Here is a 22,745-nt window from a genome sequence, read left to right on the forward strand (position 1 = left end):
TGTTCAGCTTGCCCACAGTTACACAGCTTGTAAATGACTGGTGGGGCTGGTAGACCAAGAGATCTAACTCCAAACCCATGCTTTCTCTATAATTCCACATTGCCTCTTATTTATGATTTCCTTTTCCTAACTATGGTTCCCTCCCACAAGAGACATAGCTCATGGTCCAGGCCCTGGGGACAAGAAGCAGCAGCAGGGCACAGAGCTCCCGTCTGGTGCTCATGAGTATCTGCCCAGACGGACTTGGGGCGGGAGGAGACACACCCCTGCACTGGTACCCGGGGCTTCTGGGAATACCAGCTACACTCCCCTGCAATGCAATAAAGACATTTCTACCTTGAACACTGTTTCAGGTTTCATTACAAAAATATAGAAGGTCTGGCTGTACAGTGTTGCCCTGCCTTCTAACATGGCCACTCAGTGTGATTTGATGCACATCTGGGAAACCTACTTATCCAGTCGTCACTGCTAGTTTAGGAGAGCTTAGCAGCAAGCTAGACACTGTGACTAGGAATGTTGAGTTATAGGAGATTCTTCCTGAGAAAGATTCAGATTTCTTTCTTCTTTATCCTAGTTACCTTAAGATGGATGACTGCTGGGCAGGACAACTGAGTACAATTTTCCTGTTCAGGGAATGTTCTGGAGGAAACACAGCTCACTGAAATTAAGAGATGGCTTTTGCCACGGAAGCTCCGCGACTGAGGATAAAAAGATCAAGCAGAGAATGCCCCGAGCTGCAACATTCTAGGAACACTCTTTCTATAAAGTAGCTCATGAGCGTCATGGTTGCAGCCACTGTTCAGAGCTGTGTGGGTGACTCAGCAGTTCCCTGACTTGTGCAGCAAATTCTCTAGAAGGAACTTAAGTTCTATCCCAACTTGTAGCTGTCTGAGTGACATAAAAGGAGAAGTAAAAATACAATTTTGAGAAAAACAGTATGGAAGTGCCTTTGCTAACTCTGATACATAAAGTAGTTTCTTTTTATTTCCTTATGACTTCTCCTTCATAGAAACATCTTCTTACTCTGAATAGTCTTTCTTCTTTCTTTTTTGAAATGGACAGTTTCTCTAGACTTCAAAGGGAGACATGGAAGGGGAGAACCAGGTCTTATCTTTGTGCCTCTACTATGTGGGGTTACTAGAATCTAAGCAAGAAAGAAGAATTGCTGTACAAATAAAGAGAAAACACACCTGGAAAATATCCACACTTTAGTATTAGTTCCTTAGGACTATGTTTGGAAACCCAAACTGCATGTTGTATTATCTTATATTTCACAGTAGACACCTAAGGGATGGGGGCCCCTGAAGGAGGAAAAAGGGGCAAGACTATCATCTTGTGTCCACTTGTACTTGGCTCCCTCAACCTCTCCCCACTTCATCCTGGACAGATTACACCCACAGAGAAGGCCATGCTGATCTTCAGGATTTTAGTCTTACAGGCAGGGCTCTGAGTGGTAGCAATGCCTTAAGTGAAGAATGGTTTAGAGTCCCTGGGCACTGCCTGATAGTCTTTACAGAAGTCAGCCTTGACCGACAATCCATCCATCCATCCATCAGTCCTCTCATTAATTTATTCAGTAACTTCACTTGGTCCTTAATAAATACTATGAGGGAAGGTGCTAGATGGGAGATGTAACAAACTAAAGACAGGAGTTTCTGGTCTTCGCAGAACTTATAGTTTGGGTGGTGAGACAGACAAGCCCACAGCCATAATGATACAGTGTGATAGGGGTTAAGTGTAAATAAAGGGAACCTAACTCAGCCTTCGGGGGCTTCTTGCAGGATGTATGTCTGAGTGTCCATGAAGGGAAAGAAGGTGTCATTTTAGCTAGAGAGAAGAGAACATGCAAAACATGCCAGAGCTGAGAAGGGCTTTCAAATGTCATAAAAATGGAGGAAATGTCTGTACTTTAAAATAAAACCAAAAAACCCTCCTCTCCTTTGGATCTTTCTGTATAATTCTAAAGGCATAAAGATCCAGATCTTATTTCTTTGTAGTGGTAAAAATTACAAAATCCCATATGGTGGTATGCTCTTCAAACCTTTGTCATCTCTCTTTTACTAGTAAATGTTTGCTTTCACGGTATCACATGTTTGCTTTCATATCACATAATACTGAGCCCTAATGGTACTTACTAAATGGCTGTTTGCCAAGCTTCTCCTTTATCTGCTGGGTTTGCTGGAAAAGTCAAGGAGAAGTGAGTAGTGACCTAAAGAACTTGGTAAAGGAGGAGTGCCCGTCTGAATTGCCTGGGACATAAAAGGCCCTCCTTTTCCCCACTGGGATCCCTCCCTACTCCCTGCCCTGCCTTACCACAATTTAATAACCTTTCTTAACACTTACTTTGTTAATACTAGCTTGGATTAACTAATCACAAATGGATAAAATTACCTGGTAATTTCCCAAATTTCCACTGCTCAAATTCATCAGTCAACACACTACAGGATGCACATAATTTTCCATGTGTGTGGCCTCAGAGATGAGACCTCCAAGCCTCACTGATACTAAGTCTTTTTAACATTTTGCCATTCTAATGGCTACAGCTGTATAAATGCAATTATGGAGAAGAAACACATAAATATAGCCACTATCTAGTAAAATTAGATTGACAGGTGATTCAATGACATCATCTTTGCTCATCTCAATTGCCTTGCAAAATGGCATTAGTAATTGCCATTTTTTAAAATCTTGTTTTTATTTATTTTCTTTAAATAGTTTATTGTCAAATTGGTTTCCATACAACACCCAGTGCTCTTCCCCACAAGTGCCCTCCTCCATCACCACCACCTCTTTTCCCCTCTCCCCCTTCCCCTTCAACCCTCAGTTGGTTTTCAGTATTCAATGGTCTCTCAAGTTTTGCATCCCTCTCTCTCCCCAACTCTCTTTCCCTCTTCCCCTCCCCCTGGTCCTCCATTAGGTTTCTGCTGTTAGACCTATGAGTGCAAACATATGGTATCTGTCCTCCGCCTGACTTACCTCGCTTAGCATGACACCACTTTCCTACAAATGGCCATATTTCATTCTTTCTCATTGCCATGTAGTACTCCATTGTATATATATACCACATCTTCTTGATCCATTCATCAGGTCATGGACATTTAGGCTCTTTCCATGTTTTGGCTATTGTTGACAGTGCTGCTATGAACATTGGGGTACATGTGCCCCTATGCATCAGCACTTCTGTATCCCTTGGGTAAATCCCTAGCAGTGCTATTGCTGGGTCATAGGAGAATTCTATCGATAGTTTTCTGAGGAACCTCTACACTGTTTTCCAGAGCAGCTGCACCAGTTTACATTGCCACCAACAGTGTAGGAGGGTGCCCGTCTCTCCACACCCTCGCCAGCATCTATAGTCTCTTGATTTGTTCATTTTAGCCACTCTGACTGGCGTGAGGTGGTATCTCAGTGTGGTTTTGATTTGTGTTTCCCTGATGATGAGTGATGTTGAGCATCGTTTCATGTGCCTGTAGGCTATCTGGATGTCCTTTTTGGAGAAGTGTCTGTTTATGTCTCCTGCCCATTTCTTCACTGGGTTATGTGTTTTTTGGGTGTGGAGTTTGGTGAGTTCCTTGTAGATTTTGGATACTAGCCCTTTATCTGATATGTCATTTGCAACTATCTTTTCCCATTCTGTCGGTTGACTATTAGTTTTCTTGATTGTTTCCTTTTTAAGAAATAAGAAACTCAAAGAAGTTTTGATTCATACCCAGGTTACACAGGTTGCAGAGAACTTAGCATGATGCCTAGCATATCAACAAGCACTTAGTAAACATCCACCATTATATTACAAATGGCAGAATCAAGAATGAACTTGACCATCTGGCTCCAAAGCCCATTCTCATTCCAACAATTGGGTTCCTCAGGAAACCTCTGGTCACTGGGAGAGAGGAGACAGGAGTTACAGGTTGGGAGGAATTCACTTTGAATCATTCTGTCCCCAAGGAGAGAAAGTCTGTGAACCAAGAAGACGTGGGAATTCTCTACTGTTAATCTGTCGGATCTGAGGGAAGGCAGCCGGGATGGCTGCTGAGTGAAGGTTTTGAAGATTAGCAGACCCCACGTCTGCTTCTTGCTGAAATCGGGTGACATGCCTGTCTCACATGTCTTTGATAGAAAGGCTTCCATGGCTGTTTTCTGTAAAAAGGTTTATATAGCTTGTGATTCTGAATCATGACATCTTTTACCTTCAGTGTCTGAAATGGGTGTGGTGGTGGTGGTGGTGGTGGTGGTGAACCCACTTTGTTTGCAAGTGAGGGATTCAGGCAAAAATCCTCCACTGACCTGAAACCAGACACACTGAAAGAATACCTAACACCCTATAAAGTATTGTTGAGGTGGCAGTGCTCCCTCTGTGTTTTAACTTCTGCAGGGCAATATTTTTATGATAAACAACAGTGGTCACAGTAAATGTGCTGAAGAGGAAAAAAAGGGAAGTGGCTGCCCAGTCCCTGAGTTAAAGTAAGTCGTATCTCTGGAGACTGTGTTGTTTGGCTTACCCTGTGTCAGTACAATTTTCCTGTGTGCTGACTCCAGGGTTTCCATAGGATCAATTAGAGAGAAGATGAAAAAAGACTGAAGAAGAGGGTGGAGCTAGAAATAGGTAGGAAAATGCAACAATGAAGAAAAATCTTTATAATTCATAGAGGACCTTTATCATTGTTGAAATGAGTCAAAAGGACTCTGATCCCACAGCTACAAGAGGCTTAATACACAAAGTCTATGATGTTGCTTACTTTTGCATTTGAGTTGAATTAATGACATACTTCATACTTGCAAACATGGGTGTCTTTTTTTTTTCACTTTAAATTAATAAAGAGAAACCTGCTATTTGGAAGGAAAAAGGAAAGAGTACTTACCTTTGTATCCCAAAATGGCTACTGTGATTGTTAGCAAGGCACACAAAATGTATAATAATATGATAGAAAACTTCAGTGCCCAGTTGTTTTTACATTTGGTACACTGCGTTCCTTCCTGGATACCTGTAAGAGAAGTAAGATTTTAATAGTAACCAGAGATCTCATTTCGAAAACTATCTTTATGCATGTTGCTTCAAACACTATGATTAGGAGTAATTTTTCTGGGGCTCCTGGTTGGCTCAGTTGGTTAAGCGTCCAACTCGTGATCTCAGCTTAGGTCCTGATCTCAGGGTCTTGACACTTAAAAAAAAAGAATATTTTTTCCATATGCCTTAATATAGAATGAGTGGCATTATTTTTTAAAGTTTATTTATTTATTTTGAGAGAGAGGGAGAGAGAGTCCACAGGGGAAGGGCAGAGAGAGAGAATCCCAAACATGCTCTGCACTGCTCTATACCAGCAGCACAGAACCTAACACGGGGCTCGAACTCATTAACTGCATGATCATAAAAGATCATGACCTGAGCTAAAACCAAGTATAGGATGCTTAAGCTTAACTGACTGAGCCACCCAGGTGCCCCAGAATGAATGGTATTTTAAAATTAAACATACCACTTTAGCAACACACACACTTTGAATAATGCCATTATGTTGTAATTATTTAATGTTGTATTTAATGATGACTTGGACATACACATAAAACTTTGTCTCAGAATAATTTCAGATCAAATTCTATTATAATTTTAATTTCAGTAAAAATCCCTACATGACAAAAGTTATAATTTCAGCAAAAATTTCTACCAGACAAAAGATTTTAAACACCCAAATTTACTTGTTTCAGCTGTTATTGGACCTATCACAATTCGAACACAACCAACCAAAAAAACTGTGACCTGTCCCTTAATGTTTGTTTTAGTGGTATACTTGAACTGGTTCCTACTGTCTTTATAAGAGTAAACTGTTACGTTTGTGGGAATTTGGGTAGCTGGTTGTTAAACTGCTGGCAGCTTGAAGTCAGCTCCAGAGGGAGTGGTTTACACAATGGAAATTGGCAACCACCACAAACTGTGACACGCTTCATCCCCCGACCCTCCAGACACTGAACTGGTTTACTGTGCCACTGGCTGTGATGCACTATAACCTACAGCAGAAAATATAGGTAACTTCATGATTAAAATGCTCAATATATAACTATTTTGGCACATTATATGCATATAGAAAACAGATTGACCCTTATTTATGTTATCACAGTGACTTGAATAACGACTAGGAAACTCGAAAAACCAGACATTTTTGACGAAAGGAGGTAAATTTTTATGGCTTACAGTTCAACTTTTTGAAAAACATTCTAGTCTAAGTGGTAAACCATCATCACTTCTGCAAATGACTCCAGAAACTAACCTATAAAAAGAGAACTTTCCACTAAATTGATTAGAAACACAGAAGACAAAGACAGTGGACATTTAAATGTGAAAATCACATTGTAAGAAATATCAGGAGATCCCTTGTTTTCCTATGTGTGTCTTACTAATGGCATCCCACAGGAACAACAGCACATAAAGTACTGATCTCCTATAATTGTGCTCAATAACCTTTGATGGGTAAGTCGTGAGGATTAAGCTACAGCCAAAGTTCCCCCACTTTTGGTCTGCAATTTTACGCACATTGCCCTTCTTCAGTGAAAAGAGTTCTTCAGCTGTGTTTAATGCAAAATGATGAGAGAAACAGCATAGAACAATGACTCCATTTTAACTTTCAGGGTTTAAGCAATCCCTCTGGTGTTCTGTGCTACAGACCCAAGGGGAGGGGTTCAATCTATCTGTTCCATGACTTAGAGTAGTGATTCTCAAACTCTGGGGTGCATTGGACTCATCAGAACACAGAATTTCTAATTCAGGAGGCCTGAGAAGGTACCCAAGAATTTGGATTTCCAACAATTTCCCAGGGGATGCTGACACTGCTAGTCTGGCCACTTTGCTTTACAACAGTGCTTCTCAAACTATAAAGTGCTTACAAAACACACTGTTAAATGCAGATTCTGATTTAGCAGGTCTGAAGTAGGAACGAAAATTCTGCATTTCTTTATAAAATTTTTAATGGTTTTTATTTACTTCTCAGAGACAGAGAGAGACAGCGCAAGCAGGGGAGGGTCACAGAGAGAGAGAGGGAGATACAGAATCCGAAGACAGGCTCCAGGCTCTGAGCTAGCTGTCTGCACAGAGCCCGAGGTGGGGCTCTAACCCACAAACCGTGAGATCATGACCTGAGCTGAAGCCAGACACCCAAACGACTGAGCTACCCAGGCGCCCCAAAATTCTGCATTTCTAACAAGATCCAAAAGATGCTTAGTTGGAGAAACTAAGAGCTAAGGTTTATTGAGAAAAGCTAACGTTATTGAGGTGATCATGCTGGATCAACCTTTGCATAGTCAATCCCTTGAAGGTGAAGCTGTAAAATCAGACTCATGGTCAAACAGACCTAGAGAAAATCAACTTCTTTCTCTCCTTTGTTTTTTTAATCAGCTATCCTATTTCTTTTACTCTGTTTCCTTTCCATCCTCCTTCTTTAACTGTCAACTGTATGTTTTCACACCCACCTCTTCTGTCCAAAACTGACTTCGGTGCCATCTTCGCTAAACCAGACCTCTAACTTCCACCAATGTCCGTATTTGCATCCAACCTAAATACTACCACTATCCGAGTCCCTTGCTCAAAGACACACTCAAGTCTTCTCTTGTACCTATTCTTTAATTCACTGAGTTGCCAGGCCCTGCAAATCCTCCCTAGGGTTATTTTTATCACAATTATATCATCTACAGTTTATTCCTGTTCATTTACTGCCTACACTGTACCAGGTTCTGAGCAAGGTACTTTCCACACAGCATCTTTATTTGTAATCACCCTTCAAGGAGGCAAGGCAGGGAGAGCTGAAATGACATCCCACAGACATCACAGCCAGGATTCAGACCTGGGTCTGTCTGACTTCAAATGCCATGATCCCACTTTGCCATGGTGACCCTCTCTGGTCATCCCTTCATCTTAATTTCACTGACCCTTCATCTCAGTGGGAGCTTCCGCTTCCATTCCCACTGGAATCCAGGCTCACGCTGTACTCAGATGCTGTTGTCCTCATGACAATGCCAAAGGGAAAAAAACAACACTTCAACAGCTTATCCTTGAATAAAGGATGAACACACACACACACACACACACACACACACACACACACCCATCAGCTCTTAGATTTTCTCTAATCTGGCAGCTTAAAATGAAACAAAGAGCCCTTACATCAGTCAGAATGAAAATATGTTTGGAATTGGGAGTGGGGGAAGTGTAAGTAGACCCACAAACATGCCACATCTCATGTTCAGAAACCATAAACTTGCTTTGGTGGCAACTATAAACACAGAAGGATGATAGACACAGCATTGCTGAACTGACCTTCCTTGGAAAGACTGGATGACATTTTTATGACTGATGGGGTGGGGGGTTTCATTCCTTTTGGATTTTAGGACTGTGGTAGGTGAGCTCTTTATATCTCTCCAGGGCTATTTCTTGCATTCCATTAGCAGAGCCTCAGAAGAATTGGTCACAGGGGAGGTTGGGGGAGATAACAGAATCTAGGGTGAGGAAGCTGCTTAGAGGTCGTCTGGTCAAGTGTCATTGTTATTGATGGGGAAAGTGAGGCCGGCGAGGAAAAGCAAATCAGGAGCCACGTGTCCTCACTCTCAGGGCAGGCGTCTTTCCCTCCCATTCTGACCATGTGTGCTAGTGCTGTGTTTGCCACCGGACATCTTGTGCATGTGGTATTCACGCAGATCTGCTCTCAAGACTGCTGTCACTGGTTCCTATTCTGAAGAGCAGGGTCATTTCCTCACGATGGGCCTTTCTCACTGCTGGCCTAATCAAGCATTTAATCAATATCAGATGGCACCGCCTGGCCTCCCTTTCCACTTGACGCACTTTCTGTGTCTTGTTTTTTCTCTCCCCAGAGACTTATTTTTAATAAGAATTCTGTTTTATCTTTCCCTCTCTGCCCTCCGCTGGGAGGACACCTGGCCAAACATACAGATGCCTACTACAAAGAGATCCTGCTGGCTCACGTAGCTGGGGACCCCCTCCTCCTTGAACCTAGATGGTCACAAAAAACATTCGAGAGAGATATCCCCCTGTTACCAGCCTCTGTACTGTTTGTTTTCTCAGCATTACTTTCCAGAGACTAGGGACTTTGTTCCTGTTGGAGGGGGTGGGGGGTGGAAGGCAGGGCGAGGGAGTGCATCTGCAGAGCTCTGGAGAGAAGACATGCTAGTTCAGGACGTGAAGCTGTTCTGCCGCTGTAGCACCAGCACACTCCTCAGATCAAAAAACCTGGCCCAAACAGCGCATTTGTGATTCAGCAGGCCACAGACAGAATGTGCCTGAAGGACCCATGCTCTTCCATTGGTTATCCCTCTTAAGCTAGCTCCCACTGAACTAGATTCTTGGCTCCTGTTTTAAATGTGTTTTCCATGGTCACAGTCTTTCGTAAGTGAAAATAAGTTTGGGGGCTCAGTGAAGTCAGGATCTCTCTGGTTTAGTCCTTGGGTATCCATCCCACGGAAGTTCAGAATAGGCTGACAATTTGGTCCCCAGGGCCCAAACTCAAAAGTTCCTCGTGCTGCCCTGTTTCCAATAACAAATGTTTAAAGTAAGAAGGATGAGGGCCGGGTGGGGCAGACGACCAGGGGGCTGGCGGTTAGCTGGCTGGAGAGAATAACTGCAACACTGCAGGAATGACAGTGCAAAGGGCCAGAATTCTCCAGCAGAGAATTCCTTTCTGCTGTGGTTCTCCATAAAGAGCCCTCCCAAGTGCTGTGGTCCAGGCTCCAATCCAGTCTGTTTTCCCAATCTTTTTGAGAACAAAAGGGTCTCCTTCATTCACTATCATACTTTTCTGTCATCACAAGGATGGGTTTTCTTTTGAAATGGACTCGTGCTGATCAATCCCCTTCCTTGTCAGGTGAAGCCTGGCACTGTGGGCAAGTGTGGGGTACTCCTGGTCTGTCCCAATTATCACAAGTGTCTATAAGAGCTCCATGGTGTTGCCATAAAGATCATATTACTAGAGAGGAGCTTCGAAAAGCTGGTGGGTTGCAAAATCCAGAAAACCACAGCTTTTGATCTGAGATTTGCAGTGACCTTTTCATGTGGTTTTTCTATAGTTATTAATCTACTGCCTGGTGGCATATATTCCCATAAGCCCATGAGAATGATTTGGCTCTAACAGTAAAAGTGATGATTCAAATAAATTCCTACAATTAAAATGCCATCAAAAACAACAAAACAGTAAGAGTTAACATCCCAGTTAGCTATTTGGATATTATGCAATATCATTAGAACAAAAGTTAAATACATAAAACACTTTATCCCACAAATAATTAGTTTTCTGCTTATTATAAAGGCCATTTACTAAATGACAGAAGATGGATTTAGTTAGGAACAATTTTTTTTTTATTAATGAGTAATTTAGTTCCCCAAATATAAATCCCAGCCCTGGACACCTTCTTATGCCAAGTTTCCTAAATGATGTGGAGAATCATGAAAACGGAAGCAGGACAAGACTTGGGAATGAAATAACTTTCTGCGCAAAATAAATAAAGTCTTACACCATTTCTGCATTCATAAAAGTGTACTCAAACCAGGAAAATTATTTAGAAGAGAGTTTTAGGAGTCTGCAATCTTCAGTACGCCTTCTGAACTTATACTGATATTCTACACATTTAACAAGGGTATAGTTTTTCATTAAAACATATGTATGTATATGGCAGTCATTCTGGTTTGGGTTTAATGTTTTTTAAAAAAGTGTGTAATATTTGTTTAAAATTTATCGTTAATGCCCTGCCTACTAAAAAAGAGCTTTTGTAGGCAAAAGCTAGATGTAATGAGCCACTCAGAGTATACAGTGTCTGCAAGAACATATACTGTCTCAACAGAACACCATTATTTTCTCTTTGTGGTTTTTATAATAAGAAATCCTTTATTATATGAACCATACACAAATGCTTTCAATTCTGAGGAAAGGAATCCGGGCTCATCGGGGGGGAGCTCAACCATCACATCTCCTACATTTGTCCCTCCTCGCTGGCCCCACTCCTCTTGGCTCTAGTCCTGTTCATGTTAGTCTATGGACACAGAGTGAGCTGTCACCAATCCTGACGATACATTTCAGCAGCCCTGACTACTTCATTATCTGGCACTACCAAACAATATCCTTCTGTTATTAGGCACTGAAACTTTTAATGCAAAGGACTTATGAAAATGCAGCTCTAGCTCAGTCCATCAGAGTCTGTTGTATAATTGAGCCAGACACATATACTGCACAGGTATTTGGAGGAAGGCCACTGGACATTTGTTTAGTGGGTGAGAGTTTGCCATTGCTGCTAAGGCAAAGGTGGCTGCCTTCCTGAAGCCCTAATGTGTGCCAGGCACCCTCTCCTGATTACTTATGATCCCTTTCATAATTCTGCAAAGTAGGAAGTCTGACCCTAATGCTATAGAGTTTGGGAAAGTGGGCATCCGAGGTTGACTATCCAAGCCAGTGAGCGGTTGAGCTGCAAGCAAACTCATGGAGTTATCACATGCTGCTTCTCCAAGCTCACTGACTTCCAGAAGCGGAAAGTAAAACAAAGTGAGATTAAGGATTCCTAACAAGATAAACTGTAGAAAGCTGACAGGTTAGACTTCTAGAAGCACTCTGTCAAAATAAAGGGGTACAGAAACATCTTTTCAAATGTTGATAGACAAGCCTTTCTCAGAAATGAGCAGTAAAATTCAGTCTCCAGTAAATTAACTATTATAGGCCTGGGGCTTCTATTGGCTGTAATTTCTGACTATTCTGTGGTGACATACTGAAGCAAGTAAATTCCACCCTAAATAAATGCTCATTATCTCTGTGAGAGGTCAGGATGGTCTTGAAGGTTGGCTGCTAAGGTCTGTTAGCCCTTCGGGGGAATCATCCTCCAACTGTGATGGAATTTCTGGAATGGGGTAGGCCAGGAAGAGAAGGCAGCTTTATAATTTTGAAGCAAACTATGAGACATGCAGGAGGCTTGCACAGGTTAAGCTTGGAACCAAAACAAGTTGACTGCTCCTATAGAGCTTTCTTTTGAACTTCTAGAACATGACATAGTAGCCACAAAAGCCAGTCTCCAATGGATCATGTAACAGGTGGCTCACACCTGCAGAAGTTGGGTGAGATAAGGTAGTGGAATGAAGGAAGTGCAGAAGGATTTATTCAATGGTAATAAAAAATTAATTTATCTCTGGCCTCTTAACCCCTCCCCAAACAAAAAATCTGAGTATACTGAGAAAACCTTTTCACAAATATCAGCTTGACCCAGTGCTTTAGAAACCCATAGTAATTCTCCATTGCCATAGTTAAGTTCCCGGTGAGTCAAAGTAACTCCAAGCTGCACACCAACTGGCATCCTCTAACCACACAGGTCCAAAGAGCCTCAGGGCCAGGAGGAGAATCAGCAGTCTTCTCAGCCAACATCCCTCTTACAGTGAGGAAACTACAGCCCGGTGAACTCTACCATCTGCCCCATTCACAAACGGGCCAGCCCTGACTTTAGGATTCAGGCTTCCTGATTCTCTGCTGGAATTCTAATCTAGATCCCCAAACCCTGCCCAATTCCCCATGTTTCTTTCTTGTTACATCTTATTTATTCACTTATTCAAGAAATAAATATAGAACACCTACTATGTGCCAGGCACTGGGTATATTGGTCAATAAAACAGACAACAATCTTGGCTCTTATGGAACTTATACACCAGTAGGAAGATTCGTTAAGGTGTTGGAAGGTGATAAACACTACGGAGAAAAATCAAGCCAGGAATGGGCAAAGAGTTTGTGGGAGAAGACGTGGATGGCAATTTATTATTTTTTTATAATAGTTTGTCAAATTGGTTTCCATATAACACCCAGTGCTTCTCCCCACAAGTGCCCTCCTCCATGACCATTTAAATAGCATGGTCAGAGAAGGCTTCAGAAAGTAACACTGAAGCAAAAGCTTGGCGGAGTGTTGGAAAGAGCACCAGGACCCGTGTGGAGCTCACACAGCACTCCCCACACATGCCCACTCCTTCTCCAGGTCTTGAGATCTGTCCTTCTCCCTGCAACACTTTTCCTCTCCACCAAACGACTTCTTTTAAAACTTTACTTATACATTTGTGAATCCTTTCCTAAAATTAGACCCACCCATGCCCAGCTGGGCCTGAACTCCTTCAGAGTAGCTGTGTGGTTCATGCTGCATGAGGCCATCTGCATGGTTACCACGTCCTACAGGTGTGGGAATTTTATTTCTCTGCAGGATTCCTTTTCCATTTCTCTAAACAAACCAGTTAGTTCTCTCCAGAACCCTACACATCAAGCCATTCAATGAAGTGAGAAAAGTAGGCTTGGTCACTCCCTCAGTGAAGGTCTCTAACACAAACCAAAGCGGCCACTTCCTTTAGCTCTCAGGTGCGAGGATTTCACAACCTTCTCTCCCACCTTGTGTCTAGCTGATCTCACTTGTGGGCCAGGGTATAGCCATCCTGGAAGAGGCATTCAACTCAGAGGCCTGATAGTCAAAATGCAGACACTCAGGAACCCACATCCTAAAAGGAGGCTCCCCATGGGAGGTGGGGAGTGCTGTGGGGTGTACTGACCAGAGGAATGCAAAGCATTCTTTAGACCCCAGCCCAGCCTGAAATGAATCCCAAGATCTAATGTGGGGTATGTAGCTGCATTTCTATGTTTTCTGTCCCTCAGTACTCACAAAACTAAATCCGGTAGGGCAAAGATGAGAAAAGTGAACCCTCAATCCAACATCTGCCTTGAGTATTGTTGCTTTTTTTTTTTTTAAGATTTATTTATTTAAAAGTTTATTTATGTTTGAGAAACAGAGAGTGTTCACACAATCAGGGAGGAAAAGAGATAGAGAGGGAGACAGAGAATCCCAAGCAGGCTCCACAGTCTGAGTGCAAAGCCCAACGTGAGGCTTGAATGCATGAACTGAGAGACCATGACCTGAGCCAATATCAAGAGACAGACACTTAACTGACTGGGCAACCCAGGTGCCCCAGAGTGCTGTTGCTTTAAAATGTGGCAACCGAGGAGCTAATATAATGATGAAGGGAATCCTGCTGAGCCAAGGGGGAGCGAGTCTCAGCTAATGATAGTGTGTTTGCTGTTTATCACTGAAACAGTGTTGGGGCATGTAGAAATTATGCTGTGGAGCAGGTGCTGGCATAAAAAAGAGACTAATCCACTCTCTTTCACATACCTACTTGATTTTTTCAAACCAACAGAACTGGTGTTTTTTGATGGGAAAAAAAGAGGCCTCGATGTAAATGAAAATATCAATCAGCCTGACAGACATTCTTCATTCCTTTATGAATATGTGTTTTTTACTTTCTTTAAGTGAATACTGTAGTTGAAGACACTTAAATTAAGGGAAAAGTGAGCCAAGATAGAGCAACAACTTTTACTGTCGCTGTTTTAAAGTAATTATCTACTTTGCGTTGAATGTAGCCTCAGTTCTGAGCCTTGATGAGAAAAGAGTCAATCAACTTGAAATGACCCAAATGAGGAAGAGTTGGCAAATAAATAATGACGGAAATCGGGGGGGATCTATTTTACAGACTCTGACCCAGCAAGAAGAAGAATGAGGTCCCTATATTTGGTGAAGAGCATCCTATTCACCAGCTTGTTATTCTTGTTATTAAGGCTGGACAAAGGACAGACAGAGGAGGAAATGTTTCCACTGGGCAGGCAGCTACGCTTGTGGAGGTCAAAGGAATATAAAAATGGAAACCCACTACACAAAAGAGTCAGAAAGGCATGTAATGAATTATAATTGAACATAAAATAAATGGGAAGATGTATGCTTATTAAATTTTCCATGACTCTGTAAAGAGTTCACAAATGACACAGTTAAATCTAGGAAATGATCTAAAACTAAAATAACTAGATTAAAAATGGATACGTGCACACACTTGTATACATACACTCATGCACATAAAGGGATTTTCTTGACAGTAGAGATATCTTAAAGATGGACCTCTAAGTCAAAATCCAAGTTCACAATTTCCAATAGATTCCTCAGGGCTGTGCCGGAGCCAGCGGACACTGACGGGGAGAACCAAGTATCTGTATCTCTTCACAACTCCATGTTCAGTGCCTTTACATTGGCAGCTTGGACCTGGTCAATACACTGGGAGTATTTACACCAAAACAAACAAACAAACAAAACCCCAGCAAATGCTACAACATCAGGGCTTTTGTCCGCTGATTGTTAAACATCTGCCAGCACACTACTCAACCTGGTTCAAATGACCCATCACATTTAAACAAATCAAACTGCTCCGTCCATCTGGAGTAATCACTTGAGAAGTTCAAGATCGCTGGATAGGGTGAAGATAATACTGGACCTTTGTTTCTTCTCTTCCCTTCCAGGTTAGAGAGATCAGACGGGTATTCTTATTAGTGATGTTTGTGCACATTAGATATTTTGAATTCAGGATTTCCTGGGATATTTAATACCTTTCAAATTCATAATCTCTGTGGGGTTCGATAATCTTAGATTCCTAGTGAAACGGACAAAGTTTAGGGTTCAATTCCCCTGTGTCTGTTAACTTCATACCATAGATACAGGTTTGACTTAACTCTGACCAACCAGCCTGAAAGCAAATGTTCCTCTCGCTTGGGAAGGCTGGCCTGATATGTCACCCACATGAAGTTAAGAGGTGGAACAGGTGAATCAGCCTAAGGACAGATAGTTGTGGAAGACACATCAAATGACAGGCCTCAGTCTGGAAGACATTCTCTCTGCCTCCTAAAATTATGCAGGAATTAAAACCCCATGTGCTAGGTAAAAATGAATGAATGAATGAACAAATAAATTTTTAAAAATTAAAAAAAATCCAAGAGTCCAAAGGAGCATGAGACCTCTGTACATTCATGAGAGGCACAAATATCTGTGACAGTATCAATCAGGAGACAGACAGAAACAGGAAAACATCAGAAATGCACTTGCTGAGCTTCAAATGGTAGTGGCAGAATATCTTTTGAACTTGACCTCTTATAGCAGAAAACTGCAAAATTTAGTCAGGCCCACATTAGCTCTGGTTCCCTATGTAGTGGAGATGAGATGCAGACAATATACACACAATTTCACCAATATGAATTTGTTAGGGCAAATCACTTAACTGTATTTCATACTCAAAGAAATGCATTTTATTGCCCAAATGGTCAAACAGCTTCTAATTAGATCTGTAAGCTGGTTAAACAGATGGAAAGAAGAGGTTTAGGACAAGTTCTTGACAATGCTGGCCAACCTACACCTAGGTCATAGGGTTTTCTCCACTACCCTAGTGGATGTGGAATTTGAAATTTGTATCAGGATCACCCACTAGGGAGTCAGTCATATATTTCATTTCTAATTTGTAGCATATATTTATTTACATTAATTCCTAGTAAGTTGTATATAGTTTAGAATATAGTCTGAGTTCATTGCTTATTATTCTTTAAAATATCCTGTGGTTCCTTCCAGTAAAGTACTTGTCTTGAGTGGTCACCATACCATACTATGGGATCCCAGAGACGGCCTGGCATGGCTCAGCAGACCACAGACACTCAGCCCTTCTAGAATAGGGCTTGGGGCACCTGGGTGGCTCTGTTGTTTAAGCGCCTGACTCTTGATTTTGGTTCAGGTCCTGATCTCATGGTTTGTGGGTCTGAGTTCCACATTGGGCTCTGTGCTGACAATGTGGAGCCTGCTTGGGGATTCTCTCTCTGTCTCTCTGCCCCTCCCTACCCCGTCTCAAAATAAATAATTAAACTTAAAAACAAACAAACAAACAAAAGAACAGGGCTTAAGCAGGGATATCTTCCTTCCTGGGGCAGCAAGATTTCCCCAGAAGTATTGGAAGTGTTGGAAAAGCTCTCGTCCTATTGCTATCAGGCCAGCAGTGTGATTCTGCAATCAGAAGACAGTGCTACTTCATTACTTTCACATCATGGATGGCCCTGAACAGGAACTAAAAAAGGATTCAGTGATTCACAGAACACCCATTCCTGAATGAGGAACAGAATAAAGTCTGGACTTACTAACTCCTAGTATACAATGTTCCTTCCTGCCAGAAAGCGGTTGTGTCGGTAGCAGCAAAGCCAGTAAAGACAACCAACCACCTGTAAATACAGTCTACCGGTTGCCTTGAAACAATCTGTTACTTTATATAGCACTTAGGGGAAACAACACCTAATAAACAACACCTAGTAAAGCACAGGAACATACACGACAGTAAAAGGAAAAATCCCACTTACAACTGTGGTTATGACAGTCCTTATAAAATTAGAAGCACTAATTTACTAGGGTATACAGAGCCCCCAATGACCGTGTGATCGTAGATTTCCTCAATTGTATCTGTGGGACTGGTGTGTAGAAGTAAATATTCTTGGCTTTAAACTGGGTGGGAAGATCTGTCGATTTCCATCTACTCTTGCTTACTTCCCAAACACACATCACAAGTGGGCACAGATCACCTAATGAAAATGTTTGTTCAAGTGGGGCTGGGAGAGTCAGGGGCTCAGGGAGCACTCCTTCTCTCAAGGGCTTAAGCTGTACAGGCATAGGGTAGGAATGGAAAGCATCTCAAAGTAGGAGACAGAAATAACCAAAAAAAAAAAAGTTTTTTAGAAGAGCAAAGATTTGTGAGTATCTAGAAACAACAGAATAAAGGGGAGAGCTGTGGCAACAGAGAAATGAAAATAAGTAACAGAAGGCTTTGGGAAAGATCCTATAGAAAAGGCTGATATCACTGAGTCATTTGTGTCCCAATAAGTGGGGAAATCCTGAGGTGGAATGTCTGTGCTCCATGCACGGAGACATAGAGATGATATAGATTATTTCTGTTAGTAATGAAGAGTGAGCTGTAGAAAGTAAAGAGAAAACAAACTAGAGCATGATACAAATATCTGCACACAAGTCATGTAAAATTACTTGTACATCTAGGACATAATCAAGTCTGTTAGGTAAAGAAATAAGTATCAATCTAGCTCTTGCTGTGAAAATGCAGTGATTCTTAGTTCCCAAATGGCCAATACCAAGGTTTTATAGCTGCACATCTGGTCCTCAGAGCAGGGTGAGGCTTCTGCTTCCACTCAACCCCACCCCCAACCCACGGACATCATGGCCAGGTGCCCTCCTGTGGCCTCCACTGGGACCCAAACACCGTGGCTCAGCACACATGTCAGGTGCTCCCCACTTGGGGTACTATGTCTAGACAACAAAAGCATTCTTTCTTAGTAGATGCATTTCAGAATTCTTCCTCAATCTCAATTATTCTTCCTCTGCCCACCCTCATGAAACAGGTAATCAACTGAAGAGACCAAACTGACTCAATTTTTACTGCACTATCTCATTTCTAGTAAGTCAAGTACCATAGTTCTGAACTCTCTGAGCCACAGCTGGGAGCAAACTAGTCAAACCCTTAAGTTGGTGCAGAAGTGGGTGCAAAATAATTTCCCAGCTATGGGACATCTGGGTGGCTCAGTTGGTTAAGCCTCTGACTTCGGCTCAGGTCAGATCTCACGTTTGTGGGTTCAAGTCCCGCGTCAGGCTCTGGGCTGACAGCTAGGTCAGAGCCTGGAGCCTGCTTCCGGTTCTGTGTCTCCTTCTCTCTCTGCCCCTTTCCCTCTCATGCTCTGTTTCTCTCTGTATCAAAAATTTAAAAAATAATTTCCCAGCTCTGTCATTTTGTAGAGTATACCTGTGTTATTTACTGACACTGGGCGATGTAAGTGACATTCAGCAAACCACTTATTGCCAAGTGGACATGTCATGTGACACAGGAAGTGTACTGATACCTCCCAAATAGGGGATTCAGCTTTTGGTCTCATCTTCCAGCAGAAAAAAGGTTTTGGCCAAACAGGTTAAACCTCCTCCCATCTTTCCAGGAAACAGATTATAGCTCTGTAGCAAAAGATAATGAATCCCTTTGAGAGACTGGTATTGTTTAATTAATTAATCGAGGAGGCCTTTAGACTGAGGCGACTCTCATGTCTTGGCAGCCTACATACCAAACCAAAGCCTAAGTCTGTAAATGCCTCAAGGTTACAAAATCACAACCAAGGACAGCCAATCACAGTCAACTAGGCCTAAGCATTAGCCAATCAAATATTTTCCTTTCCTTGCTTTAACGCATTCTCTATAAGTCTTTTCCATGGCTCCTAACTACTTCCAGTTTGCCACTGCCCCAACTTGAATGGATGTTTGCTTAGTCTCTTAAAATTCTTAATATGCCTCATTTTATCTTCTCATAGTATGTTTGAGTTAGAGCGTAACAGAGACTAGGGCTCCCTGTGGCCAGAACAAAACTGAAATGTTGCCTGTGTTGGTGGACAGAAACACATACTAAATCTGTAGCAAACATTTTCATGGTTTTCTTTTTACAATTCCCATCTCAATCAAGAATGTGAAATTTCTATTGAAGAACAAAATAAACAGGCTTCTGTTTCATAATTTGTATCATGGATCTTTTCCAGTTATTGAATATAAGCTGAGTCATATTTGATCATGCTTATGACGGTCCGAGGGGGCTCATGGATGTTCCTGACCCTGACGTGAGAAGCAGACATCTTTTAGTCAGTGAGACTAAACGGTGGGGAAAGGGGCAGGGTGGACCTATGGAAGCAGATTCAGACAGGACCAGAACTATTTCCTTAGCCACAATGATGAAGGGTTTTTACCAGTTCCTTTAGTGAGGAGGAGCTGGAACCTGATATCAAAACCCACTGTATGGCCTTTATAGTTTATTGTATATAATTATGTACCATAAACTGTGCAGGGTTTGCATTCCAGGGCGTGGGATCAGTCATTCTCAACAAAGCCTTTTGTTGACTTCTCTAAGTCCCAGCTAAGAACCCTTCCTTGAAGGCTGCTCTGCACTGGGCCCCATGGACTAATGTGCCCAGGGGAAGCAGCGACCCACCAAATTCCGCCTGGTGTGCTGCAGGTACATCTGCAGATGAGCAGCAACCAACAGATCTGCCAGGTGCGCCACCTGCCTCCGGTCCCAGAACACGTCAGGATGTGTCAGCATGACTTTAGGAACATCTATTTCTATTACTGTGCTGCCAAAGTCACCGTGCTTCCCTGTTAAGTTTTTCTCTTTGTTGCCCTTTGCAGCTTGGACTTCATGTTGTGTGCGTGCTCTGTTCCACCAAGTACCCAAGGGGATTGGGGGTGGGGTGAGTTTCCAAATACCTAAGGCCTAGGTTGTTGTTTTAAACCATTTGGCTCATGTGCATGACTGTAAAGCACTGCTAAAACTGGAGGTGTTTCAAAGGCAGTGAAGAGCGTATGAGAATAAGTGATCTAATACAGTGGGTGAATTCCTAGCAGTTTCGTCACTGAGCATGGAGGCAAAACAGACCTTGTGTGATAACACACCTTGATGTCCTCAAAAATACATTCCATGCCTTCCTGGAGACCACAATTTATCCTTCTATTTTGGAAACCCTACAACTAATATTTGTTAAATAGAGATTTTACAGATTCTTAATATTAGGAAACTAAAAGGTCCCTTAAAGCCCCTTTTTGAAATGTATATTGCCACATGCTTGCATGTAGATTAGTGCACTAGCATATCCAAGGCCGCAAAGTATGGCCTGCAATTGTGATGAAGCCATCCGAAGGAATAAGCAACATGAAAGTTATGACCTCTCCCCAGAAAAATGTACCCTGACATACACTTGGCCCTTATTTCAGGAGATCTCTTGGCTCCAGAAGCTACCCATACCTAAGACTCAGAATTTGTGATGCCTGGCTCCTCACAGGAATATTAGGATATCATAAGCCCTTCCCAAAGGAATTCACAGGTGCTAATGAGTCTCTTTCACACTGTAGGGGGCAAGTCCATTGACAAACACGTCCTCCCACATCCTGGGTCTTTACTGGTTCTCATGGTTGCCTGGCCAAAGCAGTATTTATGTGTGAGTCCCTCATCCCAGTAACTAATGCAAACACAGCAACACATTATGAATCACAAGTATAGACCACAGTCATCTATGCAGCCACTTTAGCAGTATCATCAAGACAATCCAGTGCAGAGAGGCAGCAAAGGATGGAATCATCCGGAAAGGAAGGGGCTGGATGCAGATAGAGGGGAAGTTGGGGACAGCTCATCTGTTGTCAAAATCAACAAGTACACTGTTGACAGTAGAGGCCCAGATGTCCTGTTAAGAAATGTCCTACTTAAATAGTCTCAAAAAGTTGGCAGCTGTCCTTGTGGGAACCAACAGCAGGGGCAGCAGCTGTAATGAATGAATCAGAAGTGTCCTTTCTACACATCTGGCTTCATCTTCATCATGCCCCTGCTCTGCTCAGGCTCTTTTGGTAGCTTCTCATCTCACAGAGACAAAAAGCTGAGGCCTGCAAAGCCCTACACAGTCTGCTCCAACCCTGACTTCTCTGACCTCATCTGCTCCTTCTACCCCAGCCACACTGGTCTCCTTGCTGCACCTTGAATACACCAGACATGCTGCTACAGGGCCTATGCATTTGCCTTTTCCTCTGCTGAGACTCTCTCTCAGGATATCCTCATGGCTCCCTCTCTCCCTTAAAGTCTTTACTCAAATATCATCTTGTCAGAGAGGCTTTCCCTGATCATTCTTTTGAAAAATGACTACATTACCCGTCCTCCACCATTCCCCATTCCTGTTTTATTTTTCGCCACAGCACTCAACACCATTTAACATGCTATTTATTTTACTTATCTTTTGTCTTTACTCAAAAAGAATGTAGGTTTCATGCAGGCAGAGATTTTTGTCAGTCAGCTGCAACTCACTACTGTATCCCCAGGGGCCAGAATATGGCTAGTATGGTGCTTACCTCACGGAGTTGTTGAGAAGATTAAATGGGTCATGTCAAGCACCTAACAGCATAGAGCATACAAGAATTATACAAATGTTGGCTTTTTGTTTTATTATTTTTTTAATGTTTATTTTTTTTAAATTTTTTAAAATGTTTTATTTATTTTTAATACAGAGAGAGACAGAGCATGAGAGGGGGAAGGGCAGAGAGAGAAGGAGACACAGAACTGGAAGCAGGCTCCAGGCTCTGAGCTAGCTGTTAGCACAGAGCCTGACGCGGGGCTTGAACCCATGAACGTGAGATCTGACCTGAGCCAAAGCCGGAGGCTTAACCGACTGAGCCACCCAGGCGCCCCTTAATGTTTACTTATTTTTGAGAGAAAGAATATGAGCAGGGGAGGGACAGAAAGAGAGGGAGACACAGAATTGGAAGCAGGCTCCAGGCTCCGAGCTGTCAGCACAGAGCCCGATATGGGGCCCAAACTCGTGAACCACAAGATCATGACCCGAGCTGAAGTCAGATGCTCAACCAACTGAGCTACCCAGGAGTCCCATTTTTAATTTTGTTTTAAACTTCCTGACAGTCTAATGAGTAATTATTTCTATGCCATTTTACAGATTAGGAGACTAAAGCTCAGTGTAACTCACTTGAAGTGACATATTAGCAATTGGCAGAACCAGGGTTCAAACCCAGATCTGACTCTAAGTTCTGTGCATTCATTCCCCTCACTCTGCTTTGTAAGTCCCTGGACAGAGAAGAGGCAGAGATCCATTTGTTTTGGAACAAGCCCACAAAGCCTGAGAAGGCTCCAGCCCAAGGGACTGGGGGGCAGGGAATAAAGTTTCTTGAATCCAGAGACCTTTGTGTTGCGTGAATCTGAAAAGGCATGTGGCATTCTGTTTACTTCCTAACTTCACCGAAAAATGTAAAAGAGCCTGCCAATTAAAAAATGTTTTCATGACCCCAGAAAATCCATGTATTGGAGACATTTA

At 42.4% G+C, this 22,745-nt stretch overlaps 1 protein-coding gene across 2 annotated transcripts in view; it reads right to left on the minus strand.

Moving 5' to 3' along the window:
- The window catches only part of COLEC12 (collectin subfamily member 12), a 189,151-nt gene that overhangs the window by 35,210 nt on the left and 131,196 nt on the right, over nt 1-22,745 (minus strand). For both annotated transcript variants that reach the window (XM_029922649.1, XM_029922648.1), the window contains exon 3: nt 4,857-4,979. In XM_029922649.1, the coding sequence (XP_029778509.1) occupies nt 4,857-4,979 (123 nt within the window). The remainder of the gene's footprint in view (nt 1-4,856; nt 4,980-22,745) is intronic.

Source organism: Suricata suricatta, chromosome 14 (genome assembly GCF_006229205.1).
Source record: "Suricata suricatta isolate VVHF042 chromosome 14, meerkat_22Aug2017_6uvM2_HiC, whole genome shotgun sequence".
In the NCBI taxonomy this organism is placed as follows: Eukaryota; Metazoa; Chordata; class Mammalia; order Carnivora; family Herpestidae; genus Suricata; species Suricata suricatta.